General features: G+C 38.4%; 6 protein-coding genes and 1 non-coding gene across 10 annotated transcripts; 4 read left to right on the top strand and 3 right to left on the bottom strand.

Moving 5' to 3' along the window:
• The first annotated feature begins 303 nt into the window (after positions 1 to 303).
• Positions 304 to 1,819, top strand: LOC126799232 (aquaporin TIP2-1). Its single transcript, XM_050526393.1, has 3 exons — positions 304 to 516; positions 647 to 897; positions 1,218 to 1,819. The coding sequence occupies exons 1-3, from the start codon at positions 390 to 392 to the stop codon at positions 1,584 to 1,586; spliced, it is 747 nt and encodes a 248-aa protein (XP_050382350.1). The 5' UTR covers positions 304 to 389; the 3' UTR covers positions 1,587 to 1,819.
• A 137-nt stretch (positions 1,820 to 1,956) lies between these two features.
• On the bottom strand, positions 1,957 to 3,440 carry LOC126799234 (photosynthetic NDH subunit of subcomplex B 3, chloroplastic). Its single transcript, XM_050526395.1, has 6 exons — positions 3,231 to 3,440; positions 3,023 to 3,133; positions 2,872 to 2,928; positions 2,670 to 2,732; positions 2,265 to 2,327; positions 1,957 to 2,140 (listed from the first exon to the last, which is right to left on the bottom strand). Exons 1-6 carry the CDS (start codon positions 3,438 to 3,440, stop codon positions 2,057 to 2,059), a joined length of 588 nt encoding a protein of 195 aa, XP_050382352.1. The 3' UTR covers positions 1,957 to 2,056.
• Positions 3,441 to 3,584: 144 nt separating this feature from the next.
• TRNAN-GUU (transfer RNA asparagine (anticodon GUU)) lies at positions 3,585 to 3,658 on the bottom strand. Its single transcript has one exon. It is a non-coding gene; the product is annotated as a tRNA-Asn (tRNA).
• Positions 3,659 to 6,207: 2,549 nt separating this feature from the next.
• On the top strand, positions 6,208 to 11,405 carry LOC126799219 (tRNase Z TRZ3, mitochondrial). 2 transcript variants are annotated; one of them, XM_050526376.1, is made up of 12 exons: positions 6,208 to 6,577; positions 7,248 to 7,337; positions 7,456 to 7,500; positions 7,603 to 7,657; positions 7,798 to 7,841; positions 7,991 to 8,485; positions 8,569 to 8,834; positions 8,927 to 9,074; positions 9,173 to 9,214; positions 9,760 to 10,163; positions 10,268 to 10,853; positions 10,981 to 11,405. In XM_050526376.1, exons 1-12 carry the CDS (start codon positions 6,242 to 6,244, stop codon positions 11,296 to 11,298), a joined length of 2,829 nt encoding a protein of 942 aa, XP_050382333.1. In that variant the 5' UTR covers positions 6,208 to 6,241; the 3' UTR covers positions 11,299 to 11,405. The 2 variants fall into 2 exon arrangements, with proteins under 2 accessions (XP_050382333.1, XP_050382334.1); XM_050526377.1 differs by lacking the exons at positions 6,208 to 6,577; positions 7,248 to 7,337 and having other exon boundaries at positions 7,462 to 7,500; positions 7,607 to 7,657.
• Positions 11,406 to 12,107: 702 nt separating this feature from the next.
• On the top strand, positions 12,108 to 16,428 carry LOC126799220 (protein MODIFIED TRANSPORT TO THE VACUOLE 1). Its single transcript, XM_050526378.1, has 5 exons — positions 12,108 to 12,486; positions 12,867 to 13,613; positions 13,831 to 13,986; positions 14,676 to 15,641; positions 15,932 to 16,428. Exons 1-5 carry the CDS (start codon positions 12,280 to 12,282, stop codon positions 15,971 to 15,973), a joined length of 2,118 nt encoding a protein of 705 aa, XP_050382335.1. The 5' UTR covers positions 12,108 to 12,279; the 3' UTR covers positions 15,974 to 16,428.
• A 1,103-nt stretch (positions 16,429 to 17,531) lies between these two features.
• LOC126797144 (MADS-box protein AGL71-like) lies at positions 17,532 to 20,581 on the top strand. Its single transcript, XM_050523818.1, has 7 exons — positions 17,532 to 17,740; positions 18,607 to 18,712; positions 18,822 to 18,904; positions 19,241 to 19,591; positions 19,929 to 20,023; positions 20,287 to 20,418; positions 20,520 to 20,581. Exons 1-7 carry the CDS (start codon positions 17,559 to 17,561, stop codon positions 20,579 to 20,581), a joined length of 1,011 nt encoding a protein of 336 aa, XP_050379775.1. The 5' UTR covers positions 17,532 to 17,558.
• A 185-nt stretch (positions 20,582 to 20,766) lies between these two features.
• Positions 20,767 to 25,571, bottom strand: LOC126799222 (uncharacterized). Of its 3 annotated transcripts, none has more exons than XM_050526380.1 (14): positions 25,348 to 25,571; positions 24,494 to 24,908; positions 24,183 to 24,277; positions 23,883 to 24,041; positions 23,478 to 23,814; positions 23,204 to 23,322; positions 23,061 to 23,133; positions 22,765 to 22,988; positions 22,601 to 22,657; positions 22,454 to 22,496; positions 21,977 to 22,099; positions 21,701 to 21,871; positions 21,175 to 21,234; positions 20,767 to 21,039 (listed from the first exon to the last, which is right to left on the bottom strand). In XM_050526380.1, the coding sequence occupies exons 1-14, from the start codon at positions 25,386 to 25,388 to the stop codon at positions 20,923 to 20,925; spliced, it is 2,034 nt and encodes a 677-aa protein (XP_050382337.1). In that variant the 5' UTR covers positions 25,389 to 25,571; the 3' UTR covers positions 20,767 to 20,922. The 3 variants fall into 3 exon arrangements, with proteins under 3 accessions (XP_050382337.1, XP_050382338.1, XP_050382336.1); XM_050526381.1 differs by having other exon boundaries at positions 21,191 to 21,234; positions 22,454 to 22,499; XM_050526379.1 differs by having other exon boundaries at positions 22,454 to 22,499.
• Between the last annotated feature and the right edge of the window lie 203 nt (positions 25,572 to 25,774).

Genomic DNA, 25,774 nt, shown 5'->3' on the forward strand with positions numbered 1-25,774 from the left:
TACTGTAGAAAAGTCTTCAAAAATGTGGATTTTTTTTGGGTGAGTTATCATAAAGAGGTTAAGACAAATGCAATAATAGAAAATAAAACCAAGTTGGGTTATTGATCTTCATCCTTCACTTCTCACAACTAGGATTATTGAAGGCCTCACTTATTTGACTTGAAATTTGTGCTCACTGTTAGTGTCTCAGTGATATTGTAATACAAGGAGACGTTGCTGATCGATCAGCTCATTTACTAATAACCAATATATTATGTTGTTATTTCTATACTTGCTTGCTACTACTATTTATATGTGACCTAGATAGAGTCATATGTGTCTGAACCTTTCTACATCCTTATCTCTTCTTCTCATATCTCTCTAGAGATTTCCTACAGTCATTCTCTGAGATGGCAGGAATAGCATTTGGAAGGTTTGATGATTCCTTCAGTTTGGGGTCTCTTAAGGCCTACCTTGCTGAGTTCATTTCAACTCTGCTCTTCGTTTTTGCAGGAGTTGGTTCGGCCATAGCTTACGGTTAGTTCCACACTAAATTTAGTTCCACACAACATGTTAATGTGGATAAATTTAGAAAATGTAGTCATGATCATAAGTAACCTTTCTTATTGTAAAATCTTCAAATTCTGACGTTTTACCATTTTTACAGACAAGTTGACATCCAGTGCTGCTCTTGATCCTGCTGGACTTGTAGCCATTGCCATCTGCCATGGCTTTGCTCTCTTTGTTGCAGTTTCAGTTGGTGCCAACATCTCTGGAGGCCATGTTAACCCAGCAGTCACATTCGGATTGGCTCTTGGTGGCCAAATCACTATCCTCACTGGAATCTTCTACTGGATTGCTCAGCTTGCTGGTGCCATTGTAGCATGCTTCATCCTCAAGTTCGTCACCGGAGGCTTGGTAAGATACTCTTCAACTCTAAGCGGATCAAAAAGTAGATGTCTTTTCCTTCACTTAAAATTTGTTGAGGTTTTGAGCTTCAAATAAGATCATGTATACCCTCTTTTTTCTCTCTAGTTGTGTTGATCATATGCATACTATAGTCTATATCCAAAGTTATTGTTGATTTAAAGGTGGAGTCTTTTGGATATAGTATTTGGAGCTAGAGTGATATGTAACTTTTGATTTAAGGATTAGTAATTTGAGATCCATTTATCATAACTAACTTTGTATTAGTGAAACTTGTTACTGAACTGACTACTGAAATTTTCCTTTTACAGACAATTCCTATCCACACTGTGGCTGCTGGAGTTGGAGCCATTGAAGGAGTTGTGTTTGAGATCATCATCACTTTTGCTTTGGTCTACACTGTCTTTGCAACAGCAGCTGATCCCAAGAAGGGAGACTTAGGCACCATTGCACCCATTGCCATTGGTTTCATTGTTGGAGCTAACATCTTGGCTGCAGGACCCTTCTCCGGCGGGTCAATGAACCCGGCTCGATCATTTGGACCCGCCGTTGCCAGCGGAGACTTCACCAACAACTGGATCTACTGGGTTGGACCCCTCATTGGTGGTGGTCTTGCTGGACTTATCTATGGCAATGTGTTCATTCACTCTGAGCACCAACCCTTGGCCAGTGAATATTGAGTGCCTAGGCTATTTGGCTTTGGAATAAAAGGAGGAAGAGCTAAATTTTTTCCCTTTTTTTTTTTTTTCCTTTTGTTTTCCGATCTTCATTAGTTTATTTTCTCTGCTTTGAACCTTCGTTTCCTTGATTGGTAAGTGCTGTTGTACAGCCCAGTTCTAGGTCACTTTTCTATTTGAAATGAAAATGAATGTAGTTGCTGGTGAAATGCAATCAATATGTGATCAACCTTCTATGGCCGTATGCATATAATTAGGCACAACTGTGTTTGATGACATGACCTTTCATCTTGAAGGGATCAATGCTAATTAAGTTCTTATTCACTCTTGCTTATCGTTAAAACCAACAATGTGGCTCACAAGTTAGCTCGTTTTATTTCAGAAAATTTTTAAGGAAAAGGTAATATAAATTGAAATTTAATATTCTACTCATCTTAAAATTACAATTGGTAGGGGATATTGAGAAAACTGTCTTATGAGGACTCTGAGGGGTTCACTAGTACATCCTCATACTTCCATTCATGTGCTTTCCATTCAGGTAGTTGTTGAACAACAACCTGCAATAATGAAATTAGGAAGATAAAGTTAAAACCCAACTAATACACTGTGATGAAGAAAATAGGAAATAGGGGTCTACTTTGTTTAAAACCATAAAAAATATTGAATGAGGAAGTCACAAACCAGGCCCCTGGAGTCAGGTTTCCCTACTGTGGTTTGGCAAGCAAGTCTCCAATTCTTTGGTTTCTGCAATAAGCTCATCAATTTAGAATCATACATGGATGCAATTTAGACATTTAAACGAACATCATTCCATATATCCACTCTTCATACAACTCAAACTCATATCACGTGCTAGAGGTTCTGTTTAATCAGAGGAAGCGCTAGCTCTTCTTGTTCTTTTTTTCTTTTTTTCTTTTTCCTTTGCATGCACCAACAAAACTAGCCTTCCTCTCAAAACATATGATGTGATCAAGTGCCATTATTGATGTGTTCAAATGTTTACATTCACTTACTCCTGGTATTTGTAATGCACCTTATGATGAAATGATCAGAAACAATGTTCACTTAGTTTGGAATAGATCATACTTTTTGAAGGTGTTTCTTTTCTTTGTCTGTCCGAGGTGTTAAGAGCTCCTTTCCTTTAATCACCTAGCAGCAACAAATAGATAATTTATCAGCTTAGTCAGTTCAAATATAATTCATTCGTTTCACTACTTCCATTAAAACAAATTGGAAACCCTGATAGGCACTACAAAGCATGCATGAGTTGCCATAGTTAACTAATCACCTCTACCATACATGTTCCACAGGTTCCTCCTCCAGCGCAATTCAGCAGAGGTCTAGCCTGAAATTGTACACATACTTCAGAATGGTCTATAAAATTCAGTACTTCCTACTACATTATGATATTCCTGAAGGGCTAAGGAATTGCAGCTTACATATGGTCCATACAATTCAATATTTCCATCCAACATTATCTCTCTAAGCCTCTGCCCTCCACAGGCTTGACGAAGATGCACATCCGGAGTTTGATCAGGTAGCAACACAGACTACAAAAGGCAGACAGAATGTATCATAATTCATAACATGTAAGAGATAATTTCACTCGTGATGTATATGAATCCGATATGGTACGACATTACTTACGTTAACAAATGCAAAATCAACCAGAGGGGGTTGTTGCTCTGGTTCAATGGCTTGTGCAGAATCACTGCTCTTTGGGGCTGTGCTGACTGCTCTAATTTTTCCTCTGGGGAAACTGAGAGACTTGGTGGTAATGTTGTTATGAGTAATCAAGTTAGAAGGGATGGGTGAGCAAAATGATGAACCACAAGAGCTCAACTGGAGACTACTCATTTTCATTCTGGGAAGCTAAAATAAAAATTGCAGGTAGGATATAGTTGTGTTGCTACTAAGGAATTGGATTTTGTAGCAACTGATGTGTGGTGGCTCTTAGGAATTACCACCTTATCTGAAATATATCAGCTGTAAACAAGAAAACGCTAGAAGGAGGGTTCGAACCTCCGACCTTGTGGTTAACAGCCACACGCTCTAACCAGCTGAGCTATTCCAGCTTCTTGCCATGAAGGAAGAACATAATAATGAAATTTGTTCTAGATATATTGACAGGGGTACAGTATAAGTACGAATCCTTGAATTACAAGGAACCTAACTTAACTGTGAATCCTCAGATTACAAGAAAACCCAATATAAGTATAATCTTAGATTACAATTTACAAGGAAAACTATGTACATAACCATGATCTTTAGATTACAGAATTGAATGTTCTTGTAATATAAAATCTGATACTTAAAAACCCTAGATCGACGAAGTCTGGTTGTCTAAGTCTTTGATCTTCGCGTTAAAATGAGAAGCTCTAATACTAAAAAGAGATCCCAGTTTTCTTCGTCACTACCAGTCTCTGATTTTTATCATCCGTCTCGAAGATCAAAAGTCATGAATACTAGTATCAATGATCTCCCTGAAGATGCGTTGCTGGAAATCTTTTATCGACTTGCTTGCTATAAATTTGTTGCTCAAGCCAAGCGTGTCTCTAAGCGTTGGTGCAATCTCATGTCTGATTCTTCTTTTATTGGCACCTTTGTGAGTCTCAAAAGTGATAAGCATTCACCGATTTAGCATTCTCTGGTGCACTATACTGGAGTTTAGTTATTAGCAGGTAGAATGTCATCTTCAACCGAGCTCCTTGGTAGAATGTCAACCTCCACGTCCGAGCCGCTAACTCCATTGTTCGAAAGACTCATGAGCTATCATGGTTTGGAACATAGGCAGTTACAATGACTTAATTTTGTGCACCTCAAGCATAGATGTTCATAAAGACTACTTCATATGCAATCCATTCACAGTCCAATGGGTTCGGCTTCCTCCACCTCCTGGAGTCTACACGTACACACCAGTGGGAATCATATGTGATCTTCCCTACTAGCTATAACATGTCAACTACATGCGATCAGGGAGGAAATATTTTTCATCTTAATGCTGAGTTGCTGATTATATGTGCAGGGTGGTCAGATTAATTTGTCCTGACGCTCCGATGGGCACACTGGTGAATGAATTTGAAGTGCAGATCTTCTCTTCTGAGACCGGTGATTGAATAGAGACAATTGTATCGTCCCTATCACCCTTTTATTTTGAGAACATTCATCATTCCATAAGCTATGTTAACAAGAGAATGCTATATTGGAGTGTCGAAACAGATGGTGGGGACACGGATTTTCTCATTGGATTTGATCCATTCACAATCACCGTTGCTGCTGTTTCTTGTTTGTCTGGTCCTAGCAGCAGCCGCAGTACTAATTAATGGTGGTGATATTATTGAACACATTAACTGTTGTTTAATATCATTACAGAATGATGAAGAGACTCGATTTCAACCTTTACGAGCACTGTACAAGGGGTGTATGCGGATATATATACGATTATGACCGGACAACATATGCTCTATATTAGAAAACCATGAGCTGCGTCTGGATCGTATGAGGCTTTATACACTGAATGAAGAAATGATTCCAAGTTATTATAATACAGTGATCAATATTTTAGGTTTCGATCCAGATGATGATGATATTTTGTATGCGTGTAGAAGCATCAATAAAAAGAGAGACATTCTTAAGTTCAATGTTCGTACAAAGACATGGTCGATAGTTACTGATAAGCCTGAAAGGACTACCTTTATGGTGGCTTCTACCCGGTTGTTGTTCCAGTTGTGCCGACACTAGTTCATATACTAGCACAACACTCACCTTCTCAGTCACCCAGGTTCAAGGCCAGGGGCACTCAAGCTTGCTCTAACATATGCAAGATGACTTGGTCTCCATATATAGCTTAATTCTCGAGGGAAACTTGTCAAGATCACCTTGGACGAGGTTCCATTTTCCCCCATTCGAATGCTATGACCTTTTTAATTTTTTTTTCTATCATAATGTGAGAGTTGGGTAGAAGCCGAACCATTTGTACCATTATTAATGTTTGAATTATTGTAATGCAGTTTATCTGTTTTCATATGACAATAGAGTTTCGCATCATACAGTATGTGGCATTGGTGTTTGACTAAACTAATGTTAGTTTCCTCTTGTTTACCCTAACCAAAGAATTCTTGAAATGATGCTTGACATAAGTTGACATGAGATGTTAATTCCTATTGACAAGTCTTTAACCATAAACAGCAGTAGCAACTGAAGAAAAATATTTGGGATGGGGACTTTCCCTCCATGCAATTAAGAATTTCTCGAAATGGTGATCAAAGGAAGTCTATTAACCATTCCTGAAATTAGATACATCATCTCCGGAAAATTACGCAAAAGTTAATGAATCTTATACGTTCAATTATTTTTGACTTATTTGTTTTGTTACTCATTTTGTAGCAGACATGCTAGCAATCTTCAATTTTCATAACTGAAAGAAACGGATTTCTAGTTATGCTTTCCCGTGTATCCCAAACGTCTTTATAGATTGGCTAGCAATTTCTCTTTATGACATCTAAAAAGGGGTAAAAATGACGTTCCTTTTCATACAAGGAAATGAAACACATTTCAATTTCATCTGATTGGGTCCAAAACTCGACCCGAAACAAAGTGCAAACACCCTGCTAAAACCCCCCTACACACAAAAGCCATTAGTATTTCCCCATAAGAAGATGCAAGTCTCAAACCTCCGACTCCTCTTCTTGACCCCTTTGCACCCTTCGCTTAAACCCTCCTTCTCTCTCCTCCCCAAATCAAAACCCTACTCCATCCTCACCGCCCTCGCCTCCTCCCACCCAAAACGACGCCGTCCCATTCCCTACAACTCCCCCAGACCCAGAAGCAAAAGCACTCTCAGACACCGAGACCAAGGAATGGAGGATAAGACCGAGTCCGTTTCCTTCAACAAGAGAAGAGCCGAGGGTCATGACAAGAACGATAGGCCCAAGAAGAATCTTCAGAGGAGATCCAGGCCTCTTAATCCTACAAACACCATAGCTTATGTTCAGGTATCCAAAGCTTCATCCTTTCTGGGTTTCTTCTATATATAACTATAATTGGGTGCATTTTTGTTTCTGGGTTGTGTTTGTTTGTATGGTTATGGATAAGCTATATGATTTTACCTCAAGTAAATTATAGTTGAATAGTGAGTGACTCCTATGTAGGTTCCAATGGTAAAAAGGAAGTATTTTTCCACTCTGACAGTCGAAAAGTTGCGATCTTTTAAGCAGTAGGGAGTTTGTGAGGAGAGTGTATTAAGTTGTTAGCTGGATAATGATACAGCTACTTAATATGAGGAAGTGGAAAATGCGGGTCTATGTGACTTAGGATTTTCGAGGGGCAGTGATTTTGGCAGTTACAATAGGCAACGTGATTGTAGAAACTGGGGTTTGCTGCTTAGGAGTAGGAATGGTATGTGTTACCCCTTTGTACCTCAAAGGTGTGTCTAAATCTATCCCATTCCCTCTCACTCCAACCTCTGTACCTGATTGAACTGCTTGATTTGAAGTTTAGTGGGGTTGGATATGGAAAGTTTGGCTTTTACACTAAAATATTGCTGCTGGACTTTAGTTTTCTATTTTCATTGTTATCTCATCCGAGTTCACTTGTTAAATAAGAATGTTACGATTTTGACTTGCTCCGAATCTGATTCTTGGGCTATGCTTCTATCCGCTGCAGTTTCTAGGGACTGGAATGGATACTCTGGATACATCTCCTTCAGTGTTGCTATTCTTTGACAAGCAAAGGTTTATTTTTAATGCTGGAGAGGTAAGCAATGTGACTATGAAAGGCCTTGTTCAATTACCATTTCAATATAGTGATTTTAATTCAATCGTGGAACCCTTTTTTAAGTAGTATGTTTCCCCTTCTTATACAACCATTGCAGGGACTGCAAAGGTTCTGCACAGAGCATAAGATTAGATTGTCAAAGGTATCAAATATCTGAAACCATTTTAACAAATTTTCTGCTGTTGGAATGAACTTACGTAGTTAGTTCCTACAATGCCTTATTAGCGTTCTTGATTTTCTTTAGATAGATCACATATTTCTCTCTCGTGTCTGCTCTGAGACTGCCGGTGGAATTCCAGGTTCATATATGATGCTTCTTTATTTCTAAATTATTGTGATAAACATGTGTCTTATTCTTATATGGTGATATATGCATTAGTTGCTTAAAAGAGATTTTCTTGCTGGCTATGAATTGCTCAATTTTTACTTTATATCACAGGTTTGCTGTTAACTTTGGCTGGCATGGGTGAATCAGGAATGTCTGTAAGTATGAGATATTGACTTTCTATGTGTAACTTTATTTACCTCATTATAATTAGTTTAAGATCGATTGAATTGTCACAAATAAGTTTGTATTCTTTTCCGATGAAATATGATGATAATTCACTGCTGTTGTTGTTGTTGCTATGAAGGTTAATGTGTGGGGCCCATCAGATCTTAAGTTCTTGGTAGATGCCATGAAGTGTTTCATTCCAAATGCTGCCATGGTTCACACTAGGAGTTTTGGCCACACACATGGGTCTGTGGGGGCTCCTATGGCTGATGAAACTGAAGTTACCGAACCCATTGTTTTAGTTGACGATGAAGTTGTCAAATTATCAGCCATTCTTCTACGACCAAGTTTGTTGGAAGGGTCTCAGCGCCTGAATGGAGTACCGATGCAGAATCCTGCTGCAAAGGTCCTTGATGATGGGACAGATCATTCTTCAGAACCCATTGGGCTAAATGGCAGAAGTGTACGTACTGGAAAGCCTGGCGACATGTCTGTAATCTATGTCTGTGAATTACCTGAAATTAAAGGGAAATTTTTCCCTGAGAAAGCTGAGGCTTTAGGTGTTAGACCAGGGCCCAAGTATCATGAATTGCAACTTGGAAACTCGGTGAAGTCGGATAAGCAGAACCTCATGGTAGGTTCTGGTAATTGAAGTAGAGATTGATATATTTATTCTGCTTATTGTGTTTTAAAAGAATTTCAGTGTTATTTCTATAGGTTCATCCAAGTGATGTAATGGGACCCTCTGTTCCTGGTCCTATTGTACTCCTTGTCGACTGCCCGACAGAATCTCATTTGCAGGAATTGTTATCTGTACAATGTCTCAGTAGCTATTATGCAGATTTCTCTGGTCCCCCTGATAATGCTAAGGTTGTCACTTGTGTCATTCATTTGAGTCCTTCATCCCTCACAAGCAATTCAAACTACCAGAGATGGATGAAAAGATTTGGTTCAGCCCAACATATCATGGCTGGACATGAAAGGTGACCTGTTTTGTTTTTGCATGATATTATTTAAGGAGCTTATATGCTTACTATATTAGAAACCGATAGTGGGATTTTCTTGTTGTTTTCAGGAAGAATGTGGAGATTCCAATTTTGAAAGCGAGTGCAAGAATTGCAGCTCGACTAAATTATCTATGTCCACAGTTCTTTCCAGCTCCAGGTTTTTGGTCTCTTCAGCACCGTGATTGCTTGGCACCAGAGTCCACTACTTCAAGTGAGGTTTGTGAAATTGTCTTTTCTGGACGATATGCGACACCATTTTAGTTATGCTGGGTGCTATGTAAAATATTGGGTTAATTTTGGTTTCATTTTGCCAGGGTTCTGCTTGTGAAAGCATTTCTGCTGAAAACCTTCTCAAGGTATGAATGGTTATTTAGATGCAACTAGTCAAGTAGTTTGTGCGGATGAAATTCTACTTGTCTGCTGTCATTCATGCTTGGTGCAATTTCCTTGTATAAAGTTAAAGTTACGTAATATATTATCAACTAGAATATTCAGTTGTTTTGGAATTGAGTAGTATATATAGTTTGGCATATAATTTTTCCTCACTATTAAATTTTATATAGGAATAGTCATTGTTTGAACCTGTAATTTAGAAACTAGAGGTGGGGTACCCTCCTTGTGCATGCATTTGTACTTTAGCCCCATTACATTATTAGTAGAGTTGGGAGACATCTGTGAATGACAGTCTAGTAATAATTCAACCTTTTCTGGGATAGTGATTGTCATCCTGAGAGATCTTATAACATTGTTTTCATATTTCTAGTGCGTAGTTAGATCTGTGTTTGTTCTATCTATTAGCATAGCTGTGATTGGTTTGTGATGCCTAGTTTCTTCTGCAACATTGCAATCATTTTACTAACATATGATTATTAATAATTCCATCTTTTTGTTTGTTGTATAGTTCACTTTGCGGCCATATGCTCATCTTGGATTAGATAGATCTTTAGTTCCAAGTAAGGTAGCTTCTGTAGATGTCATCAATGACTTACTTTCAGAGAATCCGGAGGTTGTAGATGCTGCCCAATGTGTTAGCCAGTTCTGGCGTCAGTCCACAGAAACCAAGGAAAAGATAAGTTTCATGCAGGAAGATACGGTTATGGTTGAAGAGCCATGGTTTAGTGAGAATACACTTCCTAGTTGCTTGGAGAATATTAGGAGAGATGATTTAGAGATAGTTCTTCTAGGAACTGGATCGTCTCAGCCATCTAAATATCGCAATGTCAGTGCTATCCATATAAACCTCTTCTCCAATGGAGGCTTGCTTTTAGATTGTGGCGAAGGAACCCTGGGACAGCTGAAAAGAAGGTACACTATCTGAATTTTTAGCAACGCCTTTACTACTGTTGTAACTTGTAAGTCTTATCTTTTTTTCCCACAAGACATGTCTGCTAACACACATTGGCCAACAGATATGGTGTAGAGGGTGCGGATAATGCTGTTAGAGCTCTTCGATGTATATGGATTTCTCATATTCATGCTGATCACCATACGGGGCTGGCAAGAATTCTTGCTCTGCGATGTACTTTGTTGAAGGGAGTGCCTCATGAACCAGTAGTTGTAGTTGGACCAAGACAGCTTAAGAGATATTTGGAAGCGTACCAAAGACTTGAAGATTTAGATATGCAGTTCCTTGATTGTTGTGCTACTTTATCAAATAGACATCACTCCTCTCCCGGGAAAGATAGGCTACATAATTCTTCTCTATTTGCTAAAGGATCTCGTATGGAGAGCTATTGGAAGAGACCTGGTAGTCCAGTTGACGACGATGTTCTGAAGAGATTGCAGACATTGCTCAGCGAAGCTGGTCTAGAATCCTTGATTAGTGTTCCTGTCATGCACTGCCCACAAGCCTTTGGTGTTGTCTTGAAGGCTTCAGAGAGAATCAACAGTGTTGGAAAAGTGATACCAGGGTGGAAGCTTGTGTACTCTGGTGATACTAGGCCCTGCCCCGCACTCAAAGAAGCATCTCGTGGTGCAACAATTCTTATACACGAGGCGAGTTATTAACTTGTACTTATGCATTCCTTTAGTTTGTTGAATTTTGTAAAATATAACGAGAATCTGTGAAAAATGTGAGAAGGAAGACAATGTCAGTTGATGATTTCACTTATGATTGTTGCAGGCAACATTCGAGGATGGCATGGTAGACGAGGCCATATCAAAAAACCACAGCACAACCGAGGAAGCTATAGAAGTAGGAAACTCTGCTGGTGTTTATCGCATCATTCTTACCCACTTCAGCCAGAGGTACCCAAAAATCCCAGTATTTGACGAGACACACATGCATAAGACATGCATTGCGTTTGACCTGATGAGTATAAACATAGCTGATTTGCCTGTTCTGCCTAAAGTTCTTCCATACTTGAAAATGCTATTTAAAAATGAGATGACAGTGGATGAATTAGATGAGATGTTAGATGCTGGAAATGTTGCTTCTTAGTAACAATTATTCATTCTTTTTCCTCTTTAACTCCCCACAAATTTTGTAACTCGTGGTAACAAATTATTCTTGTAATCTGTGTATATCATTGAAACTTTGAGAGAGCAGTCTCAACCCGGGTTTTCTATGTATGGTTATGGAGTTTTTACATTTTTACTCGCGTGCAAGAGTTTTTACATTAAAATTCCATGCCTTTTTAGGTCCCGTTTGTAATAAAAAAGAAGTAAAATTCCATGCTTACAACTGACTAGAACGACAGTTGGAAGGAACTCGAATTGTTTAGTTGGGGAAGAGGTTGGTCTTGACTCATCACTTGTAGAGTTGTCGGCATAGAAAAGCAAACAGACATATCCAAGCAAGAAATGCTGTGGTAAATTTAGAAATTTGAGGTCACATTTGTTCTATATATAAATGGAAACCAGTGGTAGGAAATTTCGTTTCATAGGGATGATGAGATACAACCAAATGTTTCCAAAGCAAGAAATTCCCTCTATGCAGTTGTAACAAACACTGTGTGTGTCTTTGCATGATAAATGAAGAATCTTAAGAATTGAAGAAGGAAATTGAACAGGGAAAAAATCCTTTCACCTTCATTAATCCATTCTGTTATAATAAAGGTTCAATTAAATGTCACCAATTGGAGACCATGGGAAGTAATGATGGGGATGAGAGCATGAAACCGAAACCCAAAAAGGAGTTTGTGGCGCACCAAATTGAGCGCACATCAAATTCGCCAACGTAAAAAACAGACAGCTCAAGTCTCCCCCACTTCTGACTCACCGCGCCAATTTTACCCTCCCTCCCTCTTCTTCTTCTTCTTCTTCTTCTTCTCCATAACCTCTCTCTCTCTCTGCTTCTCAAAACCCTAATCCCTCGCCAAACTCGATTCCAAACCAATCCATCCCTCCAATCTCGTCCAAGTTCGATCCGATTCCAACCGATCCGGATCAGATCAATTCAATTCTTAGGGTGGCCAGCGCCATGGATTCTAGCCGGAGAGCTGTGGAGTCGTACTGGAGGTCGAGGTTGGTCGATGCAGCTACCTCCGACGAAGACAAGGTCGCCCCCGTCTACAAGCTCGAGGAGATTTGCCAGCTGCTTAGGTCATCCCACGTCAGCATCGTCAAGGAGATGTCTGAGTTCGTGCTCAAGCGCCTCGACCATAAAAGCCCCATTGTTAAGCAGAAGGTACAATCCCCCATTTCTTCGCTTTAGCTTTCGATTTTTCGTGTAGTCATCGGCATTTGTGGATCATCGAATCAAACGAATGTGATTATGTCAAAGATTGAAACTTTGATGTTACCAAAACTATAGGCTCGTTGGGTTTTGCGTTGTCTTTTGCATGTCTGTTTAGCATTGTTATGGAGGGTCCTAGAGGATTCAGGTTTTTAGTGATTGCATTGGGTTTTCCAACTCTATCAATTGCAGTGGTATGGTCAGTTTGTGTAACTAGAAACATTTACAACTTTCTTAAAAAAAAGAAAAAATTTAGAACTTAGATATGTATTTGTTTATCCACAGTTGTTGCGTTAAGACTGTTGACACTAAGAAGCTCAAAATTTATGTAGGCTTTGCGATTGATCAAGTATGCGGTGGGGAAGTCTGGTGTAGAGTTCAGGAGAGAAATGCAAAGACATTCGGTGGCTGTGCGCCAGTTATTTCATTACAAGGGACATCCGGATCCTTTGAAAGGAGATGCTCTTAATAAGGCTGTGCGGGACACTGCTCAGGAGGCGATTGCTGCTATCTTTTCAGAAGAAAGTAAGCCCGCTGCACCTGCAGATGATCTTAACAGGCGGATTCAAGGTTTTGGGAATACAAACTATGAAATGCCGACAGAGGAAAAGAAATCGTTTATAAGTGAGGTAGTAGGTATTGGCAGTGCATCTATCAAGCAGGGAATTAGTACTTTCACCCATGGTCAGTCGTTTAAAAAGAATGACAACGGAAGCTACAAGAGTCCTAATCTTCATAGGTCGTTAACGGTGGAAGGGAAGGCAGATAAATATGAACCATTTCATTATCCCAATGAGACTCCGAGTAGTTTTGGGTCTTCAAAGAATGTAGCTAGTGGACCCTGGGGTGAGGACTCCAGGTCAACCAAGCCTGAATCAACTAATGGAGAGTCTAGTTCAACTTACAGAGAGAGTAAGACCCGTGAGGAGAGGTTGTTGGAGACCATTGTAACGTCAGGTGGTGTACGCTTACAACCCACTCGAGATGCTATGCAGGTTTTCCTTGCAGAAGCAGCGAAGTTAAATGCAGTAGCATTAAGTTATGCCCTTGAATTAAAGCTCCAGTCTCCATTGTGGCAGGCAAGATTTTTACACTCACTTTATGGCTATAATTCTTCTGAATTAGTGCATGAACATATTTGCTCACATAATTTTGAGATTATGCACATACACGCACACACAAACGCGCTTGCACACATTTCCATCTCAAGAATTTTTTTAAAAGAGAAACACTAATATATGACGCTCGAGCTTTCTCATATGTCTTATGATTTTTTGCTTCCTTTTCGTTTATCAGGTGCGCATGAAAGCTATTTGTGTTCTTGAGGCAGTATTGAGGAGAAAGGATGGTGAAAACTTCTCAATAATTGAATCGTATTTCGTTGAGAACAAAGATACTGTAATGAGATGCTCAGAGTCTCCCCAAGCTTCGTTACGAGAAAAGGCTAACAAGGTATCCATTTTTTTTAATGTAGTAGCTATGGTTTTTTTTTTTTGCTTTAATCGATTTGCTGCTTATAAAGATGAGAAACAATCTTACTTCGAGTCATTTTTTGATATACCAAAAGAATAATATTTTGTAATCTGCTTGCAATTCAATCACTGTATCAACCCTTACAGTCCTTCCCGAAGCATCTCTGCTCAATCAAATAAGCAATAGTAAATGAACTGGAATTTGAAATGTAGATCGTCTTCCATAGTGGACCCACAGAATTCTCTTTGAGGGTAAAAAGAAGAAGTGCAATGTATGTATAGTTGGTCATACTGCACAAAATTGGGGTTTAGGCATGGGCAACCTGATTGAGAGGCTTGTGTATTTCTCTTCAGTTGTTGCCCTGTGTATTTCTCTTGCTTAAATATAATCTTGTTCTCCAAAAGTAACTAAAATGCACGTTGTATAATTAATCAATAGAAAACTAGCCAGAAAAGAAAATTAGGAAGTGTGCTGAGGAAGGATTGCTTATGTTTTTATGAAATTGAAATGTTTCTGCATTAATAATTATTGATGTCTCAATGATATTTGGCCATTGTGTGCTGTTCAATTATTTTATCATTTGTGTTGCAGTTTACTTTGCTGTATATATTTTTTTAAGTAGAGTCTGGTTGGGTGAGGAAGTTGAATGAATTCTTTTTTATTCGCAGGTTATAAACCTCTTAGGTGGAGAACAGACTGGAAGTATGGCAGATCATTCTGAAGAGCGTGGGAAGGCTCAGACTACTACAGTTGTTGATATGCCTGATCTAATAGACACGGGTGATTTAGATAATGACCATCGGACAGATGCTGCAGATAACCAAAATGATCAAGTTATGACAAACTTAACTGCACCACCTCAACTAATAGATGATTTATTTGGAGATCCCCAAGGGAATGTCGTAAGCACCAGTGAACTGAGGAACGATGAGGATCCCTTTGCAGATGTCTCATTCCACACTAACGAAAGTAAAGAACATGCAGATGATCTCTTCTCTGGGCTTACAATTGATGATAAACAAAATGCTCTGGAGGATGCAATGGGAGGAAAGAAAGATGGATCCGAATTATTTGATATTTTTGGTCCTAATCCGCAACTTCCACAGGAGCAAGATCATACTAATAATTTGGATAATTTGATGGTCGGTTTATCTATTGATAAAAATGCGTCTAATATGGAGCAAAGGGGAACCTCTCCTGCAGTACTGTTTGATAGTCTTTTGTCAAATTCAAGTAGTCAACCCAGCCATCAGGTCTCCACAGATGCTTGGAGTGGAATTCTCAATTCTCAAAAAGAACAGATGAGTGAAATTCCAATATTTCCTCCAGGTTCTATTCCTTACAATGTACCTCCTGGCTTTATGTTCAACCCAGCCTTCTCTTCTCAGCCTATTAATTACGGTGCCATGGGAAGTCTTTTTGCTCAGCAGCAATTCCTGGCGACAATGTCCAATCTCCAACACCTTGGGAATCTCAATGCTCAAAATTCAAATTTAAGTCAAATTGCTGGAACAAATGGAGGATATAATTCAGCACTTCCCGATATATTTCAGCCAAATCATCTGAATCAACCTCCAACTTCAATGATGAACAATGCAAAGAAAGAGGATAGCAAGGCGTTTGATTTTATCTCGGTAAGTGGAATCCCTGAAACTTGATGTGCATGGTTATATTTTCTTCATCGTGATAGTGCATGGTTATATATATGGGGGCTTGGAGTGATGTAGTATCAGTTATCAATTGTTCAAAATCATATGAAATGTATTGGGTGACAGACAGGGTAATGCACAAGGGGCAAAAGAGAAAAACTAAAAACTTGAGTCAGATATCTACAAATCTATGTTGAAAATATTTTCTTTGGCTTAAGCATGATGAGTCGCTCCCTTCTCACATCTTGTGTTATATTTTGTGTTATATTTTGTAGGACCATATCACTGCCGCTCGTGATCCTAAGAGAGTAATATAAGTTTTTCATAGTGTCTCAAAGCAGCAGGTCAGTCTCTTAGAACAAAATGGAGCAAGTTTCTGTGAAAAGGATACACGTTTGGCACATGGTGCTGAACGTATATCTTTCACATGCAAGTCCAGAGTAATAAGGCCAACTTATCTAGGAATTCGACAAAAAGAGTAGACACATTTCTGTTCATTTTGCGGACTCGAGGGTGAAGAGAGCAAGGATGTTCTGTAGTTAGCTTCGCTAGTCCCTTTTTATTTTTATAAATGTATGGCGCAGATTGCAGCCCTCTTGTACTGAATTTGTAGAGTGCATTTACCCTCTCCACCAGCTCCCAGCCCCCCTCCGTTTTCTCTATAATTTTTCTTCTTTTTTTGCTTGCCTGTCTCGTCTCCCAAAAATACTTATGGTGTATGCATTTGGATATAGAAAAGGAATAAGATAGCAGTTACTATGTTGGTTATCTCCATGTATTGTGTTTATACTTTATAGGACTGCATACACATCTCAATTCTCAAGATTTGAGAGGGGACTGGCTGCTTTTGATGCGAGTTGTTGATGTTCATTTCTCACATCAGTGTGCCTTTTGATTGTGTGTATTTTTTTCTTATTTCATTTTTCTTTCTAGTAGGATTAAGAACTTAAAAAATCCAGAAAAAATTGACTGGACGTCACACTTTATTTTTTTGTATCTTGCCGAGGATTAAATGACCTGGCTGCTGCTGAAGAACATGGATTTGGTGCACTTTGAAAATCATAATATAGCCGTCTTAATCAGATATGAGCTGCTCTTGTTCCGTCAAATTGAAGAAAGATTGATAAAGCTTCATTGAGGAACTGGATATTGGCTTTGAAAGACAAGTTGATCTTATTCCGTATAGTATTGAAGAAACAGATAGAATTTTAGTATTGCAAAGACATGCGATTTGCATGTATTAATTGACAACAGCTCGTAAAACTCTAGTAAAGATTGAGGTCGGACTTTCGAGCTTTCCGGGTTCCCAAACAGATTAGGAGACCAAGAAGCTTTTAATAGGCACTCTTCTAATACGAAGTAATTGAAAGTATTCTTATAGAAATAACCCCCCCCCCCCCCCCCCCGAAAAAAGAGTGAACAAAGATATTGAGATTTTCATGTTCTGCTATTAAACAGATTTGTGTCTCATGATTTGGATAACATCTCCAAACACATTTTTATCATTCTGAGCAAGCAATGACTTACTCTCCAAGTACTGTTGAGATATAATAGGGGGCAATTTCCTTTCTGGCAAAGAAATAATTGTGTGCCAGTTATTTCCCAAAAAAAAATGTATGCCATATTTGGTTGTTTACCACCTATGGAATTCCCATTCTTATTTGTTTCCTAATAATGGCCGCACTTTCCCACAATTGACAAGCAAAAACCCTTTAATATTTTAGCAAAACCCTTCCTCTACCCAAAGAAGAAAACCAACGACGACATAATAAAGAAAAAACCCTTCCTCGGTTCCTCCCAGAGAATTATAATCGTCTCTCCTTCTCTTCGCTTTTCTTTCCCTTTCCCTTAATATTCAAGCAAATGGAGGACACAGAACGAAGCAACTCACACAGCAGAAAGATGGGTAGGGGGAAAATTGAGATCAAGAAGATTGAGAACCTTAGCAGCAGGCAAGTCACCTTCTCGAAACGCCGCGGCGGGTTGTTCAAAAAGGCAGGCGAATTGGCAGTGCTATGTGATGCGGAGGTTGCCGTCATAATTTTTTCTCAAACTGGAAAGCTTTATGAACAATCAAGCACCAGGTGTGTTTCATTTTTTTTCCTTTCCTTTTCTTTTTTTGGTCCTTCCCTTTTTTCAGTTTTTCATCTTTCTTGAAGAACTTCGACGCTAGGAAGATATATATAATCAAACTGGCTGCTTCGATGATGTTAAACTTGTGTTCATCTCTAATAATATTCCAATTGTTCTCGCTGCATTTTATCAGTTCGTTTTATGATCATCTCCAAGCCCGGCCCTCGCAACAAAATATCATATTATGGCGGACATACTTATAATCTACAATTTTGTTTCCTGAATATTGTTTGCTTTCTGGATTCTGAAAATGAACAAAAAGAGAGATGATATTGGTGCTGGTAAAGGGCGGATTGTATAGAGTGCAAGCCCTAGACCAGGCATGCAGTTTTCTTTTTCCGGCCTGCTGGGTAAACATAAGGGTTTCAGCATTAATGTCATATATACACGCTTTAAGTTATGAGAAAATGACATCCAAGTGAGTTACTAACTTATTATGGTATCAATCGTATGATATTACCTGGACTAGTCTGTTGTCTACATATATATAATGACTTTCTTCTTAGAAGTCTGAACTTTCTCACAATATATCTCTAGCTAGCTCTTTGTTTACAAGAGTATACGATTATTCTTACCTGCACTTCACACGCTAGATAATGTTTAGTAATGTTTACCATTTCATGTCCAGTAAAAAAACAAGATTTTACTGAATCTGATCAAGGATTAGCTTGAAAAGATTTTCCAGTGAGATTATGACAGGGATCTTATATAATGTCAAAGCACCTAAAACCTAAGAAAAGCATCTTATGTAATATTACATATTATTACGTCAAGTTTTCTAGCAGAATTTTAAATTCTTGTTTATCACTTGTTGTAGCATGGAGAAAATTTTATCGAGGTATCACGATTTTTCAAACAAGCAGGGCGCTCCTCTCCAATTAGAGTACTCCTCAGAAGAGCGTCCCCATGAATCTGCTGAAGAGGTACGTATGACTCTATTGAAGTTCATAAATTGTATTTTGCACAAATGGTTATCATGTGAATTGATTATTATACTGATTGCATTATATTTAATTGATTGACCAACAGCAGGAACTAAAATTTGATTCAAGTGAACTGCAGAAAAAATTTGAAGGAATGCAGCAAAAGATTGAAGCATTACAGTTAGAACTCTGGTAATTAATATGAAATCGATCACTTATGCACGTAAAATAGAATACTGTGATCTTCTGTGATAACAATAATATCCATGCAATGTTTATACTAGTGGTAGGATCCGCAGGTATATATATATTTGCTAGCTCACCTATAGTTACAAATAATTTCATGTGTAAGCTGTCATGCGGGTCAAGAAAAAATAGTTTTGGATGCTCCAGAGTTTGATCTGTCTTATGTGATGTTATTTAGTCATGCTGCATACGTGTTTTGGATCGGAGTGTGAATTATTTTCCTCAAGTCTATTAATATATACACTTCTTGTTTCATTGTTTCATTTCAATTCTTATACATAGTCGAATGAAGGGTCAGAAACTGGATGGGTTGAGCTTAAGTGACCTGTGTGTGCTGGAGAAACAACAAATGGAAGGGGAATTAGCTGTGAAGAACAAGAAAGAGGAAATACTTTGGGAGGAGAAACAAAAGACTACAAAGGAGCATGAGAAGGCTATGAGAAAGATTGAGAATTTGGAACGAGAGTTAGAGGAACTGAGGAAGCAAAACCATGCTCGCCCATCTATCATTGAATCTCATCCTCCAAAGAAGAGGCTTTTATACTATACAAATTCATCTAAAGTCATTTCCAATTGTTCAACTGCATCTGAGAACGAAAGTGACGAGCATTCGGACACTTCTTTGCAGTTGGGGTACGTATACTCTTACCATTATCTTAATCTTAATAATTACTGATTGAAGAAACTTCTCTCTTGGGGTCTGAATACAGAGAAATCTGGGTTTTGATGCTTTGTCACTCTTTTTCTTATATATCTTGATCCAATATTATTTTTGAAATATCTTGGTCAATACAATTTCTGAAAAATAGGGGTAAAATATATTTCTGCATTATATGAGCTACGTTTGATTTTAGTTAGGTTGTCACAGGTGTTACCTTTTCTAATCACAATTTAGTCACATCCATGATTAGACACGACTTACATTTTGTTTTGGAACTGAAGTTGAAAATATCTACTAACATTGTTTCAGGTTTAATTTCTCAGGTTGTCATCGTCCATGTGTTGGTCGGGACAAGAAGAACGAAGCTAGCGTGCGCCCCGGTTCTAATGATTCTGAGAGTCTAAGTAGTGTCAGACTGATTTGAAGACCCCCTCAAAATCTCAATTTTATCAGTAGTTGTGGATCAGCTAGTCTTTTTTTGTTCTTGTTAGATTATCTTTTGAATTATAGAATTCAGCAGCCACAAAAGATTCAATTGCTCATTTAATGTACAAAACAATTCCTCTTGAGTCGAGATTAATCCTTTTGGATGGTTCCGGAGATGTTTGGTGAATTGGCGTGCCCTAATATATACCTCTGCCCTCATTCTTATTTCTCATTTCTATAGGAATTCGACGAAAAGCGTACACACATTTGTGTTCATTTTCCAGACTCGGGGCTGAAGAGAGCAAGGATGTTCTGCAGTTTGCTTTGCTAGCTTTTTTTAGTGTAATGCAGGCGCAGATTACAAGTTCAAGTTGTAAATTTTTTTAGTGTAGAATGCCTTGAGCATGTCGCTTTTTTAATAGTAGAATTACAAGATCAAGTTGCCGATTGTTCTTATCTGTGCAATATTTTTAGGGGTCATGTCTCTGGAGCATAAGATGTTAAACTTTGTCTTGGAGTACATGTGGATCAAATAAGGATTGCTTGTAAGTTATAGTAAGCTACTGCTTAGCTGCCTTATCTGATCAAGCAACATGAGAATTGCTTGTAACCGTGGGGAAAACAGTATTATACCCCCAGTGTCAGCTACTGCAATAATATACTCAGTTATTGTAAATTTCATATACATATTTGCATCGTATGCGATTATAGCACCCTACTTGAATGCCCTCACATTATACATATTTATTCATATAACTTTTTACAAAGACTAGCTGCACAATATGACGTTTTCTGACAGGGTGCAACTAGAGAGCTAGCAGGTTCTTAATGCAACATTAACTACGCTAATAGAGAGGCAGACGAGACCAAGAATCACTTATTTTATTCTAGAGGGTGGATGTTCAAGGTTGTTTCTTGTCCTAACTTCCATCTTCTTGGTTCTCGTCAGTTGTTTGACAACATCAAGCCGCTCGGCAGTATACGGAGAAGGGATCTAGATACCATCAACAAAAGAGTGTTTAGCCAAAACAGAAAAACCAATAAGCTTGAGGTAAAAGGCAGTTATTAGCGAGAAAATAACCAAGAGGCTTATGAGAATAGTATAAATGGGGAAGGTAACATAAATTACCAAGTCTGGTATGTACTTGTTGATTGCAGTAAACATGAGGGCATGACCTGCAGCAGATACCTTGTAAGAAAAAGGAAGAAAATTAGTTGCTGAGATGAACTTTGATTCGATAAATATGTAGACAAATCACAGCTGAAAGCATGATAAGGAAAAAAAAAAGTTCCACTAGAAGAGCATGAGCAACCTCTAATACAACAGCGGTGAAGAAATTGATACAGAAACAAGATGTACAAACACAGAACTTTTGTTCTCTCAAGAGAATAGGTCCCTGTTAAGCTTAGTAGTGTCATTTGGATCCTAGCAATATAAGGGGAATAAGAAATCAACCATTTAACCGGAGACTCTACATTAGACAACTATTCTCTTCCCAGAGATAATATGATGAGATGAAATACTGGCATTCCTAGTAATAATTTGCATTCCTTCGGCTTTTTTTCTCTCTTAAAGTTAAATCATGGCTAAAAGTCATGCATCAACTAAAGAAAACCTATGGGATTGTTTGAACATAAGTCAAAAAGGTACTTACAGGAAGTAGCATTAGGATTGTAACAGGAATAAGTGAAGTAATGTCATTTAATGTCCTTTGTAACTTATTTCTTTCCCTCCTTGAAACCTTGTGGCCACGCAATTGTTTCAGGAGCAGCTCGAAAGCATTCATGAGGTCTATGACAAGTAAGTGCGTACCCATCCATACATCCTTCAAAGCAGCTCAATATGCATTTAGCATCAGATATAAAATACATAATTTCCGTGCATGAAAACTCATACATCACTCTCAGAAGTAGAGAACTATTGGACTTACAGAGCTTGCAGCTACCAAATGATCGCTATACTTTTTAATTAATATGCGATGGAGATGTCTTTGTTTTCTGGCACTTCCCTCCTCCAGTGACGTTATGGATTCATTCCCTGGCAAGTATGGAGCCTTCCATTAAAGAAAAGCGTACCACGAGAAATGCAGCAAACACATGCAAACATCAGATTATTATAAAACTCAATGACACAAACACAGGTAGAGATTCAAGCAAATTATTTATCGTCTGGATTAATGGACTTAACCTCTCTGGTGATGTTATGGTTATAAGTGAAGTTATATAATGATCTTACATCTCAGTTTAATATCCCCTAAAGCAATACCGTTCTTAGTAACACTCTGTTGGGTTCTATGCTTTTCATTATCTTAAGTGGTTCTTAGGTGACTTGACTCCCATTTTGCATGTCACCCATTGTGCGTCATGTGCTTCAATTTGTAAAGATCCTTGGTTGCGATTGTAGATACCTTGGTTGAGAGACGACCAGTGTCTGTAATCTTTGACCAATCACTGCTTTAAAAATTCAAACCAAAAGCATTAGTTTCCTTGTTCATGGTAGTGTGGACCCAGTAGCAGAGAATCTAAAAATTAAAACTCCAGGAAATAAATGATACCTTGATTTATCATAAGCAGACCAGTAGTCTTCCAAACAAACAGTAAGCAAGCTCTGACTGGAAAATGAAAGGACTTCGTATCTTAGAAAACTGATCACCACATTTTTTTTAATAGAAAAACTAGGCAGAAATAGATCTCAATAATGAAACATGGGAGCTTATACCTCTGAAGCAAGAATTCTAGCAAACCTTTATCCAAAGACAGTTGAGTTGCGCGACTAAAGTGAGCAAATCCAGAGTAGACATCATAGCATACAGTAAATACAGCGGATAGAGCAATCTCTTTCTCTGCCTGAATCGCATGCAATTTGGTTTTTCGTCTCTCTTGAATAGTTTTTGGAGGACATGCAGCGTAAAAATCAAGCCATCCAATTTCATCAGTTACTACCTGTAAAAGTAAATTGAAGATTATAATGATTTACAATTTTCAGTAGTGACAAAGAACATAGTAGAAACAGACCTCCATGAAGTGCTGATACACTGTTATGGAAGAAAACTCTGGATAGATGAAAATGCTACCACACTCCAAGTAGCTGCAGGCAAACCACCATACTCTTAGTAGTTTTGGATCTACCCAATTAAAATATGAAAAAAGCTTATTACCTAAGGAAGTCCTTAAGTAGCTCGTCAGTATTGTTTATGCCCATTGTTGACAAGAATAATCTCGTCTTTCTTCCGAGATACGCAAAAAGTCCCAATGTAGCCAAAGTATCTGCTTGAACCTGTGGATACTAAGTAATTAGGCACATGTACTGATTGCAGGACATATTATCTGGAGATTCTGACCATATGAAATGCATACGCCAATTTAACAATTGAGTAAAGTCTTTCAGATCCAGGAATTTGAGAACATTATATTTTGAATCATGATGTTGACCTTGTCAAGAAGCTTCTGCTTGCCTGGAATTGTACATTCGTTGTGAAATGCTGATGAAAGTTTTCCATAAGCCAACCCAATCCAAAATTCTACCTCTTCCCCTTTGCTGCTTAGCAGAACCTTTCTACCAAAGTGGGACAGAAAATCCAATTCAAATCCTGCCTCAATGGCCAAGGGATGTAATCTTTCCACCGATACAAGACTGTGTGAGAGATCCATGAGCTCTACCATTACATCCTTAACAGAAAATGCAAATAAAGAACAATTTACACGCTCAGGACCCAATTTGGCCACTGCAGCGCAGCAGCTGATAGCCACAACTATACCTGCCACACCACTGAAAATTCATATGTTTAGGGAAACAGAAAAACAGGTAAAGTACAAGCAAAGCTGATTTGAACAAACCTTCCTGCATACTCCATAGACCACTGTCTTAGCAAAGGAATGAAAAATCCTGCAATCCGTGGAAATTCCACAACTCTAAACCATTCTACTAATTCTGAGTGCCTCATGTTCAATTGACGCTCAATGTGTTCACCAACTAAATTGATATTTCCAGTTAAGCTGAAATAGGAGAAACAAAAGAAGTAAATTACATTGGAGATGTCAGCTGCAACATATATTAGGGAAAAAAACCAAGAGAAATGAGTTATGAGCAAAAAGAATATAAGATAAGGCACTATAACTGCAACACAGTGTACTTACATATCACTAACTGGAGAAGAATCACTGTAATGACGTTGACTAGATAGCAAAGTTTCTACTTCAATTGCAGTTTTCAACAACGCATAAAGCGCCACCTGAGCAGCCATTGTACTTGATTTCAGTATGTTATTCATAGTGTATATACATGTCAATGCCTCCACTTAAGAAAGCTCACAACATCTGCTATTCAGAGAAAGTAAAGAAGACATGCAGAACCATGCAAATTCTGCTAACAAGATACAGATTTTAAAGATAAATTGTAGCATAAGCAGCTCATAATTTGAAAAGGAAAAGAAAATCTGTGGTCTTACCTGATACGAAAGCCGTCTATGCCATGCATGAATATCCTTCCCAGACCATGCCATTGCTACCCCAGAACTACTTCCTGTCAATTCTAGCGATTCAATTGCAAGAGAGAAGCTCCTCGCAGATTCATGCAGCACCCACACAAGGCAATTGACCCGATTAAATTCAACTTCACGGTCATGGATTTCAGCCACAGCAGCGCCATTCTCAATCTTTGCTTCACCGGAATAAGCTTTACAAACTATAGATGATAATATTCTGGATGAAGACCACCATGACGAAGGGTAACATGTATAAAATAAGCTACACAAGAGACTTTTCTTTGGAAAGCCATAAGTTCCTTGTTTCTTTGTACTGGATCTTGTTGGTTGATACAGATTGCTTGTACTTGATTGTCTGTTTTCTGGTCTAACAGACCTGCTATCCCAAAAAGAGAGAGTGCTATCAAATTTATCAAGGAGTTTCACAATAAGCTAAATGTGACTCGTAACCTATGTACATTGGGGTCTTCTTCTTGGGTTTCTGTTTGGTTTTCAATGGAAATAATTGAATTACAAGAATCTGCACCCTACATGATTTGGTTTACGGTAAATTGTCAATGAACAAAGCCAAAATACCATACAACTTATCTTACCTATGCCAATCCCAAGTTATACTGACAACACTAATATAACAATACTTGTAAACCATTTTCATACAAAATCTATATTACTCAACTATATCAAACTCCCAATCAGACCCAGATAACAGAATCCCAAAAGCAAAGAACCCAGGTAAGGTAAAGCATGAAGCGAACTGTCTCGTAGTAAAGCTCAATATAAATGCCAAGCATCTTCGAATATAGAAAAAGAGATCTTACGATTGGTGAAAGATATGAAGCTGAGACAAATGGGAAGCCATAGAGAACCGGAAAAAGAGAAAAGGGAAGGGACACTAAGCCATGTAAGTTATAAATGGCCAGGCTTTCATCGTAGTCATCGAAGCAACTAAGAGTGCAGGTAGAAACCAATATTAAAAGAGAACGTTTTCCTATTCAGTTATCATTCTATATTTTGCATCCTAGAGTTCATCTCCCGCCAGCTGTTTCTTCTTGAATAATTTGGACGGTTGTGAATTCAGGTTCTCAGAGAGAAAGTTGTAGGAAACTTGTGTGAAGATACTGACTGAGACGTGAATCCAAATGCATGAGCATGATGGTATGTTCAGCTGAAATAGCTGAATTCCCTTCATTCCTGAACCAAACTCTTTCGGAGAGAGACTTTTGCTGCTGAATGAGAGTCGGATTC

The sequence above is a fragment of the Argentina anserina genome, chromosome 6 (assembly GCF_933775445.1).
Source record: "Argentina anserina chromosome 6, drPotAnse1.1, whole genome shotgun sequence".
In the NCBI taxonomy this organism is placed as follows: domain Eukaryota; kingdom Viridiplantae; phylum Streptophyta; class Magnoliopsida; order Rosales; family Rosaceae; genus Argentina; species Argentina anserina.

Coding starts and splice junctions, on each gene's coding strand:
- LOC126799232 (XM_050526393.1), top strand. CDS start 390: ATGGCAGGAATAGCATTTGGAAGGTTTGATGATTCCTTCAGTTTGGGG. Junction 517..646: donor TGGTTCGGCCATAGCTTACG/GTTAGTTCCACA, acceptor CCATTTTTACAG/ACAAGTTGACATCCAGTGCT. Junction 898..1,217: donor AGTTCGTCACCGGAGGCTTG/GTAAGATACTCT, acceptor TTCCTTTTACAG/ACAATTCCTATCCACACTGT.
- LOC126799234 (XM_050526395.1), bottom strand. CDS start 3,440: ATGAGTAGTCTCCAGTTGAGCTCTTGTGGTTCATCATTTTGCTCACCC. Junction 3,134..3,230: donor TTGATTTTGCATTTGTTAAC/GTAAGTAATGTC, acceptor TGCCTTTTGTAG/TCTGTGTTGCTACCTGATCA. Junction 2,929..3,022: donor TTGAATTGTATGGACCATAT/GTAAGCTGCAAT, acceptor GTACAATTTCAG/GCTAGACCTCTGCTGAATTG.
- LOC126799219 (XM_050526376.1), top strand. CDS start 6,242: ATGCAAGTCTCAAACCTCCGACTCCTCTTCTTGACCCCTTTGCACCCT. Junction 7,501..7,602: donor ATAAGATTAGATTGTCAAAG/GTATCAAATATC, acceptor GATTTTCTTTAG/ATAGATCACATATTTCTCTC. Junction 7,842..7,990: donor TGGGTGAATCAGGAATGTCT/GTAAGTATGAGA, acceptor GTTGCTATGAAG/GTTAATGTGTGGGGCCCATC.
- LOC126799220 (XM_050526378.1), top strand. CDS start 12,280: ATGGATTCTAGCCGGAGAGCTGTGGAGTCGTACTGGAGGTCGAGGTTG. Junction 12,487..12,866: donor GCCCCATTGTTAAGCAGAAG/GTACAATCCCCC, acceptor AAATTTATGTAG/GCTTTGCGATTGATCAAGTA. Junction 15,642..15,931: donor AGGCGTTTGATTTTATCTCG/GTAAGTGGAATC, acceptor TATATTTTGTAG/GACCATATCACTGCCGCTCG.
- LOC126797144 (XM_050523818.1), top strand. CDS start 17,559: ATGGGTAGGGGGAAAATTGAGATCAAGAAGATTGAGAACCTTAGCAGC. Junction 18,905..19,240: donor GCATTACAGTTAGAACTCTG/GTAATTAATATG, acceptor TCTTATACATAG/TCGAATGAAGGGTCAGAAAC. Junction 20,419..20,519: donor GCAGATTACAAGTTCAAGTT/GTAAATTTTTTT, acceptor CAATATTTTTAG/GGGTCATGTCTCTGGAGCAT.
- LOC126799222 (XM_050526379.1), bottom strand. CDS start 25,388: ATGGCTTCCCATTTGTCTCAGCTTCATATCTTTCACCAATC. Junction 24,909..25,347: donor CTTCATATCTTTCACCAATC/GTAAGATCTCTT, acceptor TTTTTGGGATAG/CAGGTCTGTTAGACCAGAAA. Junction 21,872..21,976: donor ATTTGGTAGCTGCAAGCTCT/GTAAGTCCAATA, acceptor GCTGCTTTGAAG/GATGTATGGATGGGTACGCA.